The 11,541-nt window shown below is 43.1% G+C and overlaps 1 protein-coding gene across 5 annotated transcripts in view; it reads right to left on the bottom strand.

The window, feature by feature from the left end:
- RTN4IP1 (reticulon 4 interacting protein 1) overlaps positions 1-11,541 on the bottom strand; it is a 69,031-nt gene that overhangs the window by 6,224 nt on the left and 51,266 nt on the right. For 3 of the 5 annotated variants that reach the window (XM_088667217.1, XM_088667218.1, XM_060272615.2), the window contains exons 2-8: positions 9,087-9,238; positions 7,376-7,444; positions 6,060-6,184; positions 5,242-5,290; positions 2,642-2,778; positions 1,559-1,742; positions 1,304-1,396 (exon numbers count right to left, since the gene is read on the bottom strand). In XM_088667217.1, coding sequence (XP_088523343.1) covers positions 1,304-1,396; positions 1,559-1,742; positions 2,642-2,778; positions 5,242-5,290; positions 6,060-6,184; positions 7,376-7,444; positions 9,087-9,212 — 783 coding nt within the window. In that variant the 5' untranslated portion in view covers positions 9,213-9,238. Of the gene's footprint in view, positions 1-1,303; positions 1,397-1,558; positions 1,743-2,641; positions 2,779-5,241; positions 5,291-6,059; positions 6,185-7,375; positions 7,445-9,086; positions 9,239-10,650; positions 11,520-11,541 lie in introns of those variants that run through there. The other 2 variants (XM_060272616.2, XM_035109304.3) reach the window with 2 other exon arrangements.

The raw sequence follows: 11,541 nt of genomic DNA on the forward strand, positions 1-11,541 counted from the left end.
AAGTCAATATGCATAATGCTCTAAGCTGGGGTAGCCCAGTGGCCAAGAACCTGAGCTTAAGAAGTCCCTGGTTCAAATTTTGCCTCTGCCATGGACTCACTAGGAACAATTAGGCCAGCCACCATCGCTCAGCCTCCCTTCCATAATACAAGGGATAATGATGCCAGATTACCTTACAGCAGCCTTCCCCAACCTTCAGTCACTAATGGGACCTGCAGTCAAATAACATTGGAGGACCCAAGCTGAAGAAGGATGTCCTACAGGGTGGTGGTGGTTCTTACAAATTAGTTTCATCTTTTTTTTCAGAAAGGAGTACCCAAAGCAGCTTTCCAATAAAAAAATTAAAAATCATGCGTAAAAACAATAGAACAACCTAAGACATGGCAGTAATATATATGTAAAATCAGATCCATGCCCTACTAAAAGATAAGGAGAAAACTAAGATCCAAAAGCCTAGGAGAGCAGAAGTGTTTCTGCCTGGTGCCTAAAGACAGATAGTGATGGTGCCAGGCATGCCCCCCTGGAGAGAGCATTCCATAAATGGGGAGCCACCACTGAGAAGGCTCCTTCTTGTGTTGCCCCTCCTCTACACCTCCCTTAGAGGGTTGTTGCATATAATGCATGTGAAGTGCTTTGAACATTTAAACGCCTATACAATTTTCAAGCATAATTATCACCATTAAGCAGTGGTGACTCAAAAAGCTTGAACAATGGAAGATAACATGATAGTTAAAAGACTAGGATATTCACCTGGTCCACAAGTGGGGAAGGCCAACAGGACTGCCAACCCATCAATCATCTGAGGTCATAATGATGCAGACGATTGACAAGTGTGTTGCCCTGCCCACTTGTCAGAGCTGACCAAAAGGGGAGGGAGTAGATGCTGCCCAAGGAGGATTGAACTTTCAGGTCATAAGCTGATTGGGGGGGGGGGGGAAGAGTTCAATCCTTTTTGCAGTGTTCAGGTGCACCAGCCAGTTGCCTAGACAGTTAAAGCTACAGCATGTTATGTGCTGCATGTATTGTAAGCATCTATCTTCACAGATTTAAATGATTATGCTCCAGCAGACTGGAAGGCAGTCCTAACCTCCAGGCACACTTTTCTTTGGTAAGCTGATACGCTATATAGATAATTAAACAACAACACAGAAGCCCCTATTAGGACTCTCAACATGGCAGCTCCACAGCCAAGTCCTTGAACTTGCTAAAATTTTCTTTCTTAGTTACAAAAGAAGCATTTGAACCCAAATGGCATGTGGTTTATAGCAGATAACGGGAAGTAAAACTAGCAATTCAGACATACCTTTCCTTCTTCAACGAGAGCAGCTATTTCGTCCAGATAAGGGCCGCTTGGTGCAAAAAATGCCCACCGGTAATGAACCCCTTTACAAAGATGCTGTAACAGACAGCAAGCACAAGTTTAGAGCATGACTGACATTAAAGAGCAGGTGAAAAAGAGCAGGTGAAAAAAGAGCAGGTGAAAAAAGCACACTGGAAAGCAATTGCTCACATACAGCAAATGGGCAGGAAGCTAAACCATCTGATTTTGTTAACAGACCTTGAAAGTTTTTGAACCGAAGGTCATTCCAGTCCGTAACATGCCATCCGCTACACCAAGCCTGTCCATGTTGACCAAGAAGGGTGTTATCAAGGAGACATAGGTAGCTCCTGACCATTTTTTGAGGAAATCAGGAGCCCATTTTTCAGTGGATCCACCAACATTATCTAAGATAAAATCAAACCTAGGGAGATAAAACAGCAAGAAAACGAACTGGAACAATTTCCTTTCTCTCCCAAAGAACACACCACTTCCAGGCCATGATGGTATCAATCAATTACATAACAACTTTAGGAAAGCTATCTAAGCATGTTTACTCAGAAAGAAGTTCAAAAGGTTTCATGTGCAAATGCTTTACATTACATACACATCTAGCAACTACTTTATATGTAAGCCATTAATAGTCTGGGCAGGGCAATTCAAGCCCCCAGTGTTGGGATGTGGTGGGTTCCCTGCATGTCTCCACCTGAAGGGAGGTTCTCCCACCATAAGATTCTGCTGTGCACAGTGTGGATTTCTGGCAGGCTCCTGCTGGTGAAAAACCCCCAAACAGGGTGGAAAAGGAGAGGACAGAGCTATGTATTTGCGGGAGGGGAATTATTGGTTTGTTTTGGTTCTTTTTTTCCATTACATACTTTGTGTTCCTAGGTTGTATTTTTATGTTGTGAACTGCCCTGTGAACTTCGGATGAAGGGCAATATACAAATTTAATTGATAATGATAATGATGATGATGATAATAATAATAATAATAATAATAATAATAATAATAATAATAATAATAATGTAAGCCATGGATCCACTGGATCCTAAGTGAGTCCAGCAGTCAGAGAGAGGCCAGATCCTGACCCAGCAAAGCAAATACCACCTTCTGTCCTGGTTGGTGTGAGCAGCAGGGCTTCGGATACACTGATGGCTCCACCACTGGATTCGACCCAGTGGCTCCATATAAGGATTGCTCACTAAGTTACCAGCGCAGAAGGCTCAGGTGCAGGCAACCTGCTCAAACCCACCCAAAAACTGAACAACCAACTTGGGGTTGTGCACATTCACCATGCACACCCATGATTTCGCCCATACATACAGCGGTAACGTTTTCAGCTGTTCTTCCACACTTCCAGATTTGTAGTCAATCACTTCATCTGCTCCAAGACGTTTCACGAGTTCACTGGCATCTTGGGAACAAACTGCTGTCACATGAGCACCCCAGGCTTTCATTAGCTGAATGAGAAGACACAGTACAAAAAGACTAGACTTGCTTTCAGCAGATTGCACACAACCACCACCCTTCTCTAACTCAAATTTATATTTCTTCTCAACAGGGCCAGACTTTAGTCATATGGCATCTTAAGCAAGGGCAACCCCCCCCCCTTATATTTATTTTCACAGTAATTCATTTTGGTACAGCTGGGTTTGTATGGATCTTCTCAGTAGGTACCTGTATAAATATAAGTTGATTAGTACTATTAATCATAATAAAATCATAGAATCGTAGAGTTGGAAGGGATCCCAAGGGTCATCTAGTCCAACCCCTATGAATTATTATTATTATTATTATTACGGTATTATTATTACCATCATCATCATTTGCCTCGTCCCCCCAACTCGGCACCCCGTGCAGGAGAACTGCCCACACACCCCTAAATCTGGCACTGCTTATCCATGGCAAGCTGTTCTGTGCAAGAAAGGAGGAACTTTCTGACAGTAAGATCTATTTGAGAGTGGAGCAGACTCCCTCAGGAGGTTTTAAACTCTCCTTCATTGGAGGTTTTCAAGCAGAGGTTGAATGGCTATCTGACTTGGATACTTTAGTTGAGATTCCTGCATTGCAGGGGGTGGGACTAGATGACCCTTGGGGTCACTTCCAACTCTACAATTCCATGAAAAAGTCACCCAACCAGCCGCTGCCAGGGCTATCTTGTGTCCTCTGCCTTCCCGCCGCCCCTGAATCCAATTACAGTGGTACCGTGGGTTACAAACACCTCGGGTTACTAACACTTTGGGTTACAGACTCCGCTAACCCAGAAATAGTACCTTGGGTTAAGAACTTTACCTCAGGCTGAGAACAGAAATCGTGCACCGGCGGCACAGTGTCAGCGGGAGGCCCCATTAGCTAAAGTGGTACCTCAGGCTAAGAACAGTTTCAGGTTAAGAGTGGACCTCCAGAACGAATTAAGTTCTTAACCCGAGGTACCACTATACTTCCATCTGGAAGTAAGATGGCCAAACTTGAGAGTCAGGAGCTGTCAGATTCTGTTCTGAGGGAGCTGGGTCCATAACCGCATGGTGCATTTCAAATGAGAAGGCTCACCTGGTTTCACCTGTGGCGTTTTTACATTAAGAACGAAGAAAGAGCTTTCTTGGATCAGACCACCAAATCCATCTAAGTTAAAATGTTTCTGACAAAAGACCACAAGCAGGTTGTAACAGTAACTGCCCTCCCCAGTTTGTTCTTTACCAACCAGGGCTGGTATCCCACAAATGCGTCCCACTTGCACAATGGAACTCCCTGAGCACTCACCAATTGCTCTGGAGGGTTACTGTCCCCCAGACCCTCATTTTTCCTGCTCAAATAAAAAGCTCAGTTTGACTTTCAGAATTTAGTTTCATTACAATATACAGGTGGTGCTCATATTTTATACCTGGATACTTTTAAATCACATTTTTTAAAATGTCAGCTCTAGAAGGAGATTCTATTTGATATTTTAATCACAAGTAATTCAATATTGCATAAAAGATTGCTTTTCTGTGATTTCCAAAGAGTGAAATGGGGCCCTTCCAAGACAACACGGAGTAGATCAGCAAAGGGCAAAATCTACCACTGGACTTTCAAGAGATCTTTAGGAACTAGAAAGTACCAATATATACAACAGATTTCAAGCTGAATTCAAAACCTTGGTGGTTTGGGAACAGGGCTTCCTGTCTCCATATGTGCCTGTGATAAAATTTTCATCAAAGGTCCTTATCTGGCTTCCTCAACCATCCAAGAGATGGCAGGTAGCCTTCTTAGTGGAAGCACTCTAACTGTACCCCGGTGTCATCTTGGCATTTCCACTTTCTCCAGCCTTTTAACTAGGTCTGATTTGTTTTATCTTAGGTGTGCGCCAGTCACAAAATTAAGTTCAGATCCCAATTTGGTGCTTCATGAAACTGTCAGCCTTGCCAAGTCCAGCTGAGACAGAGCAAGGGTTTGTTTCCCCTTCCATTCACTCCTGGGAAATTAAACATGACAATATTTTTTTTCCCATTTTGAGAGAAGTGGATGGGTCTTTTAGGCATAGTATCCAACAAGAGTACATTGAGCCTGCAAATAGGTCCTGGGAGATTTTTTTTCTTGGTACCTTTAACATTTGATTCTTCTTTCTTTCTTAATAAAGAAACATCTGTAACTTTTTTACACATGCAAGTGATGGACCAGCAGCAAAACTGGGTGCAGCAACAAATGCTAATTTACTCACAAATCCATCTCTATCCTTCATCTATGCAAGCAAGAAGCACTGTCACAGTTCAAAAACACATTCTAGATAGGCAAAAAGCACTCAACTAATCAGTACTGTTACCTCACCATTCCAAGATTATGAGGGGTGGGGGTGAGGGATGATGTTCTTAGTCACTCACTGCAGAGGATTTGAGTCTAAGCTTTCCCAAAATATCAGCCAAGGTAGTTAGTTGTAACATATTTACCTGTATAGCAAAGGTACCTACTCCACCTGCTGCACCAAAGATCAATACTCTGTGAAGCAAAAAGAATTCCAGGTAATGAGGCATTTCTATACCCCAACAATTCAAAGGTGTTAAATTGATGGTCTTTGTTGTGAAAATTTATTTCTAAATAGTTCTGTCTATATAGGGTAAAGCCAAAGGAAAAGAAAGGTAAACTGGAGGGTGATAGACAATAGCTCCTAAGCTAGTTTTTTTAAAAAATCATACTAAAGTCAAAGGAGAAATTTTTCATTTAACTATGACATTTTCTTGTGTATGACATAATGGGATTTTCCCCTTCCCTCTTGGTCCCAAGGCTCTTTAGAACCCCTTAACTTCTGAGACCACCTGAAGACACCTTACTTTCAGGTGTGTTCTCTTCTCATCATAAGATCTACACCAGTTCTGCTCTCACTCTCCTCTAGATTCACTAGTGATGTTACTAACCCCAGACCTTCCCCCAAAGTGCCTACTGGCTCCTTGCCTCTTCTCCCTCTGGGCAAAACCCCAGCCCAAGAGCTCCTTCACCCAAACCACACACAACATGTTAAGTCCAACACACTTCAACATGCACGATTATCAAGGAACTGCTCGCAGAAGTTTATATAATGTAGAAACCTACCTCACTCATTAAGTGACTGTGGCCCTCACACTGTTGTTGGACAAACCCATAAGCCCTGCCCATTGGTCCTGAGGGCTGGGGCTGTTGGAGCTGGGAGTCCAACAGCATTTGAAGAGCCACTGGCTTCCCACCTTTGCTCTACATGAAACTCCTGCTTACAGAACAACTGGCAACTTACCTCTTATTGCTGCAATTATCCTGATTTAGCCCCCCACCGTGGCGAATGGCAGACCATGCTGTTAGACCAGCATAAGGCAAGGAAGCTGCTTGAGTGTGGCTGAGACGTCTGGGCTTTCTAGAGATCTGCAGAAAGGGAGGAAAACAGATACCGTGTTTCTCATATTATAAGACATGTCTTATATTTATTTTTTCCTCAAAAAAACACACTATGGCTTATTTTCAAGGGATGTCTTATTTTTTTCCTCCTCCTCCTCCCGCGGCCGGCATTGCTGCTGCGCCTATCACTATGTCTTATTTTCGGGGTATGGCTTATATTCCTTGAATGCTTAAAAATCCTGCTATGGCTTATTTTATGGGTATGTCTTAAAATATGAGAAACAGGGTATGTATCCAAGAACCGGAAATATTTTGCTATTTAACATTGTAAAAAAGAAAGGATTGCCAAGGTTCTGCAGTCCAGATTATTATTATTATTATTATTATTATTATTATTATTATTATTATTATTAATGCAATACAAATTTCAGATGCTGAGCGACAGCTTTGGGTTGCTCCAAACGAATCATTTGCCCCTACATAAACATATAAAAATGTAAGAAAGGGAAATACTTGTATAATTTAAAAAACAAACAAAACAGAACTGTATACATGTGTCTATTTTGCCACATGGCTGGTACGGTAGCTGAAATACTGGGAAAAACAGGCAATCACACATTTTTCAAACACAGTACCATGGATCCTTTCCGCCCTACAGATGTGTACACATGTAAGAAACATGCCATATCTGAAGTGTTGCTTCTGCATATGGATAATCAAAATTCATAGAGACCGAAATACTATTCAGACAGGGTAGCTCCAGCCTTTTGAATAAGAGGTCACCTGGTTGACTGTAGCAAGTAAGCATTACCCACACACAATGGGTCCTTTCTGTCTTCACATTGCAGCAACACACTGCACTATATATTTAGAAATCTGACCCTGAAAACTCATTGCTGCCATACAGCAGCTGCAAGTTCAAGCTCACTGTCCTCCCACCCATCGGCAAAGGGTTGAGATTATGGTTCAATGCTTTGTTTTGCAAGCAGGGAAAATAAAGCACTGTGCAATTGTAGCCATCACTCATCTGCCTTCCTCCCTGTCACCTTCCCTCCCGTTCAGTGTTAAATTTAGGGAAGAGACAGATCACAGTGGAAATTTCTTACTCTTCCTTTAACAGGAAAAAAATATTCTAAGACAAAATGCAAAAACAACCCCACCCATTTTAGAAGCTGCACTGAAACATTTCATTTCAAATTAAATACTTTGCTGCATTACCTCGTTTCCACTTGCCAGAACAAACTCTGACAAAGTGCCTTGTTTCCAGGGAGGAACTGCTGCCCATACCTGGAAAAAAAAGAAGTCCAAAACTCAAACATAGTCCAAAGCTTTTCATGGTTTAGCAGAATTTCTAATCCTTAATAATATTATGTATCAAACTAAGAACATAATAAGAGCCTGCTGGATCAGGATAATTGCCCATCTAGTCCAGCTTCCTGTTCTCACAGTGGCCAACCAGATGCCTATGGGAAGCCTGAAAGAAGGCCAGAATACAATCACACCTGTAATCCCAAGCAACATGTATTCAGAGGCATACTACCTTGCAGGACATGTTGGGAGAATAAAAGGCTAAAGACGAAACCATACACAAATCCGGAGTGAAATCCCTAACACAGTTGGGTGGCCTCTTTCCAGCAACTCCTGCAGCCAAGCTGGTGCCAAACATTACTCTGCTTTCCTTTGGACTACATTGGTGAGGCTTAGAGGGGGGGGGGTCTTGTCGTCTGGGCAGCCCAGGACCTCCATACACATTGCCCAGGCTTGCGTCCCAGAGAGGTCACTTTAGTGCTGCTAACGCAGGAGGCAGCAGTTACAAGTTACTGGCCTCTGCGGTATTGCTCGAGTTTGCACCTCTGTATACCTGAAGGAGCGTCTCCACCCCTATCGTTCTGCCTGGACACTGAGGTCCAGTGCCGAGGGCCTTCTGGCGGTTCCCTCGCTGAGAGAAGCCAAGTTACAGGGAACCAGGCAGAGGGCCTTCTCAGTAGTGGCGCTGTGGAATGCCCTCTCACCAGATGTCAAAGAGAAAAACAACTACCAGACTTTTAGAAGACACCTGAAGGCAGCCCTGTTTAGGGAAGCTTTTAATGTTTACCAACCTAGCAGTTTGAAAGCACGTCAAAGTGCAAGTAGATAAATAGGTACCGCTACAGCGGGAAGGTAAATGGTGTTTCCGTGTGCTGCTCTGGTTCGCCAGAAGCGGCTTTGTCATGCTGGCCACATGACCTGGAAGCTGTACACCGGCTCCCTCGGCCAATAATGCGAGATGAGCGCCGCAACCCCAGAGTCGGTCACGACTGGACCTAATGGTCAGGGGTCCCTTTACCTTTACCTTTAACAGATTATTGATAAGATATCTTTATTGTCATTGTCCCCTTGCGGGAACAACGAAATTACTCGGTTGCTACATCCACTCAGATAAAGCATTCCGCATAATCCAAAATTACAAAACCTAATTAAAAACAGTAAATATAATACAAAATAACAAGTAAAATAAGATGGCTTCAAAGTCCAGACTTTTCATTTAAGGGCAAAATCGCTCTAGAGAAGAAACTGTTCCTTGTATTTTAATATTGTGTTGGAAGCCACCCAGAGTGGCTGGGGAAACCCAGCCAGATGCGCGGGGTATAAATAATAAATTATTATTATTATTATCATCATCATCATTATTATGCAGCTTATGTACAGGGTTATCCAACTTTTCCCTTACTGGAACTCCTAACACCTCCTTTTTGTACTGGCTCTCATAACCCTTAGAACTGCGGAAGCAGCAAAACAAGGAGTCAAAGAAAGATGCACCATTTGTAAATTCTGGTTTGGCAGTGCACAGCTGAAGCAGAAAATGCACAGAGGTAATCTGTTTCTACTGAGACTGAGGATTTATAAATCCACTTAGAGTAACTCCCATTCCTTCCTTGCTCATCCTTACCTCATCTCCGGGTTTGAAATATTTCACATCTAGTCCACACTCCATCACAACTCCAGAAACATCCCGACCAAGTGTGAGAGGGAATTCACTGCCTGTGCTTGTGATGTGCAACGGATCCCGCTTCATCTTTATAGCAGCTGCTCCATAACCACCTGCCAAGCAAACAGAGAACAGTTGTCACTGGTTTACACGCAGTTTAATTTCCTATGCTCAAAGTAGTAGTAGTAGTAGAAGAAGAAGAAGAAGAAGAAGAGGAGGAGTAGTAGTTTGGATTTGATATCCCGCTTTATCACTATCCGAAGGAGTCTCAAAGTGGCTAACATTCTCCTTTCCCTTCCTCCCCCACAACAAACATTCTGTGAGGTGAGTGGGGCTGAGAGACTTCAGAGAAGTGTGACTAGCCCAAGGTCACCCAGCAGCTGCATGTGGAGGAGCGGAGACACGAACCCGGTTCCCCAGATTACGAGTCTACCGCTCTTAACCACTACACCACACTGGCTCTCTGCTTAAACAGCCCTGCTCTGCTTAAACAGCAGTGTTGGACTAGGACTTGGGAGACCAGAGTTCAAATTCCCACTTGGTCAGGAAGCTCAATGGATGACATTGGGCCAGTTGCTATCTCTCGGCCTAACCTAGGTCACAGGGTTGTTGTGAGGAAAAGGCGGAGAGGGGGAGAACAGCGTACACCACCTTAAACTCCTTGGAAGAAAGGTAGCGTTTGAACACTCCATTTTGCAGCCTTCCTGCTGGCTACTCACTAATGGCCCTCCTGCCTTCCTGCTGGGAGGCCAGTTCGGCCAGGTGAGCTTGATACAGGGACTCCTTAACCAAACCAACCCTCTCCCTCCAGCCCAGCATACAGGGGAGAGAAGTGTTGGATTGCTATGTCGGTCTTCATTTTTGTTGCAGCCGAGTAACAAACTGAAACATGATTCAATACAGAGCATTGTATCCAATGGTAGTCAAACTCACAGAAGACCCATTGACATTAATGAGCAGGACTAATCTATGCCCTGTAATTTCAATGGGTCTGCTCTGAGTAAAGCTTAGGCGGATACAGCCCAGAGTAAGACACATCTAAGCCCACTGATTTAAGTGGATTTAGGCACTATTAATTCTGCATATGGTAGAAACGTTTGTAGGCCTAAAAGAAATCATGTCTCAATATATGTGTTAATCTTTATGGTGCCATTTTAATTAGATTTATTTGGGTGGTTTTTATTTTGTTTTTTGGCCTCTTTTTTTCTACAAGACAGTCACACCCAACCAGAATAGGGCCAATGAAAACAAACTACATAAGGCTAAAAAGGGTATTAAGAGCATTGAATACGAAATGCAGTATTTCACACAACTAATGCAGACTTTACAAAGACTGTATAATATTTAACATCACTCACCAAACACCAAGGTATGAAAATATAATTATAAATAACATTCAAACAGCTCATTTCATGAGTTCAAATCAGTTTACAGTTTAAACCCAATCATTAATCCTTACTATCAACCTGCAGAGTAGGTAAATATTAATGGTATTAACTGACATACAATGTATATAGGCACTTACTTCGCATGTTAACATCTATGGGATTTAAGCTTGCAGCATGGACTTTAATAATCACTTCATTAGGGAAGTTGATTAAAGGGAACATCATGTTATTTGTGAATCGCAGCACATCATTCTTCCCGTAACGGTCAATCACCCAGGATGGCATTGCTGTACATCTTTGGCAGGAGACGTGGAAGTTTCTACACGGAAGCTGCTGGATTAAACTTTTTCCCATCCCAAGACAGGTAACACCCAGACCAGGGCAGTGCAACAAGCTACTAAACACTTTCCTACTAAACGTGTGTACTTTTAGCAACATGATTGCAAAAGCAAAAGGAATATATATGGTTTTAATGCTGTGGTCTTTAACGGATATGCCACGAACACACACTTTCTTACAAAGCAGGCCAGTCAATTCTGATCTGTAATGCACATTTATAAACTTTGTATTTTCTTTTCTTCTTTTTTTAAAAAAAGAGACAATTCTTATGTTTCTTTTCTCTTCCCAAAAAGAAAAGTCAGGGAGAGACAGAAAGAGCGGAAAAACCTCACTTTTCCTGTTACACCTTCATTCCTCACTGGGTTTCACAAGTACCTGAGGTATACAGGAAGTAAAACAAAGCAGGGTTTTTTCGTTTCAAATATCAATTATGCGCCAGCCCCTAGTGAGACTATCAAGCCCTGAGGCTGGCGACCCCTTCCCCCTAGATATAAGCAGTCCTTAATGTCCTAACTTCCAGAACTTCTCTCCCTCCCACCCGCCTCTCTCGCCTTTCCTCCAGGCAGACCTGGCCGTGTGAGCAAAACAAGGCTGCCCTGCCTGCCCAGCGTCTCCTTCAGGCGGGCGCCCCGGTGTTCCCGGTCACCTAATTGACACAGCTTCCCGCGGCCTGACCGCGCCCTCCAACC

The sequence above is a fragment of the Zootoca vivipara genome, chromosome 3, assembly GCF_965207765.1.
Source record: "Zootoca vivipara chromosome 3, rZooViv2.hap1.1, whole genome shotgun sequence".
NCBI classification, from domain to species: domain Eukaryota; kingdom Metazoa; phylum Chordata; class Lepidosauria; order Squamata; family Lacertidae; genus Zootoca; species Zootoca vivipara.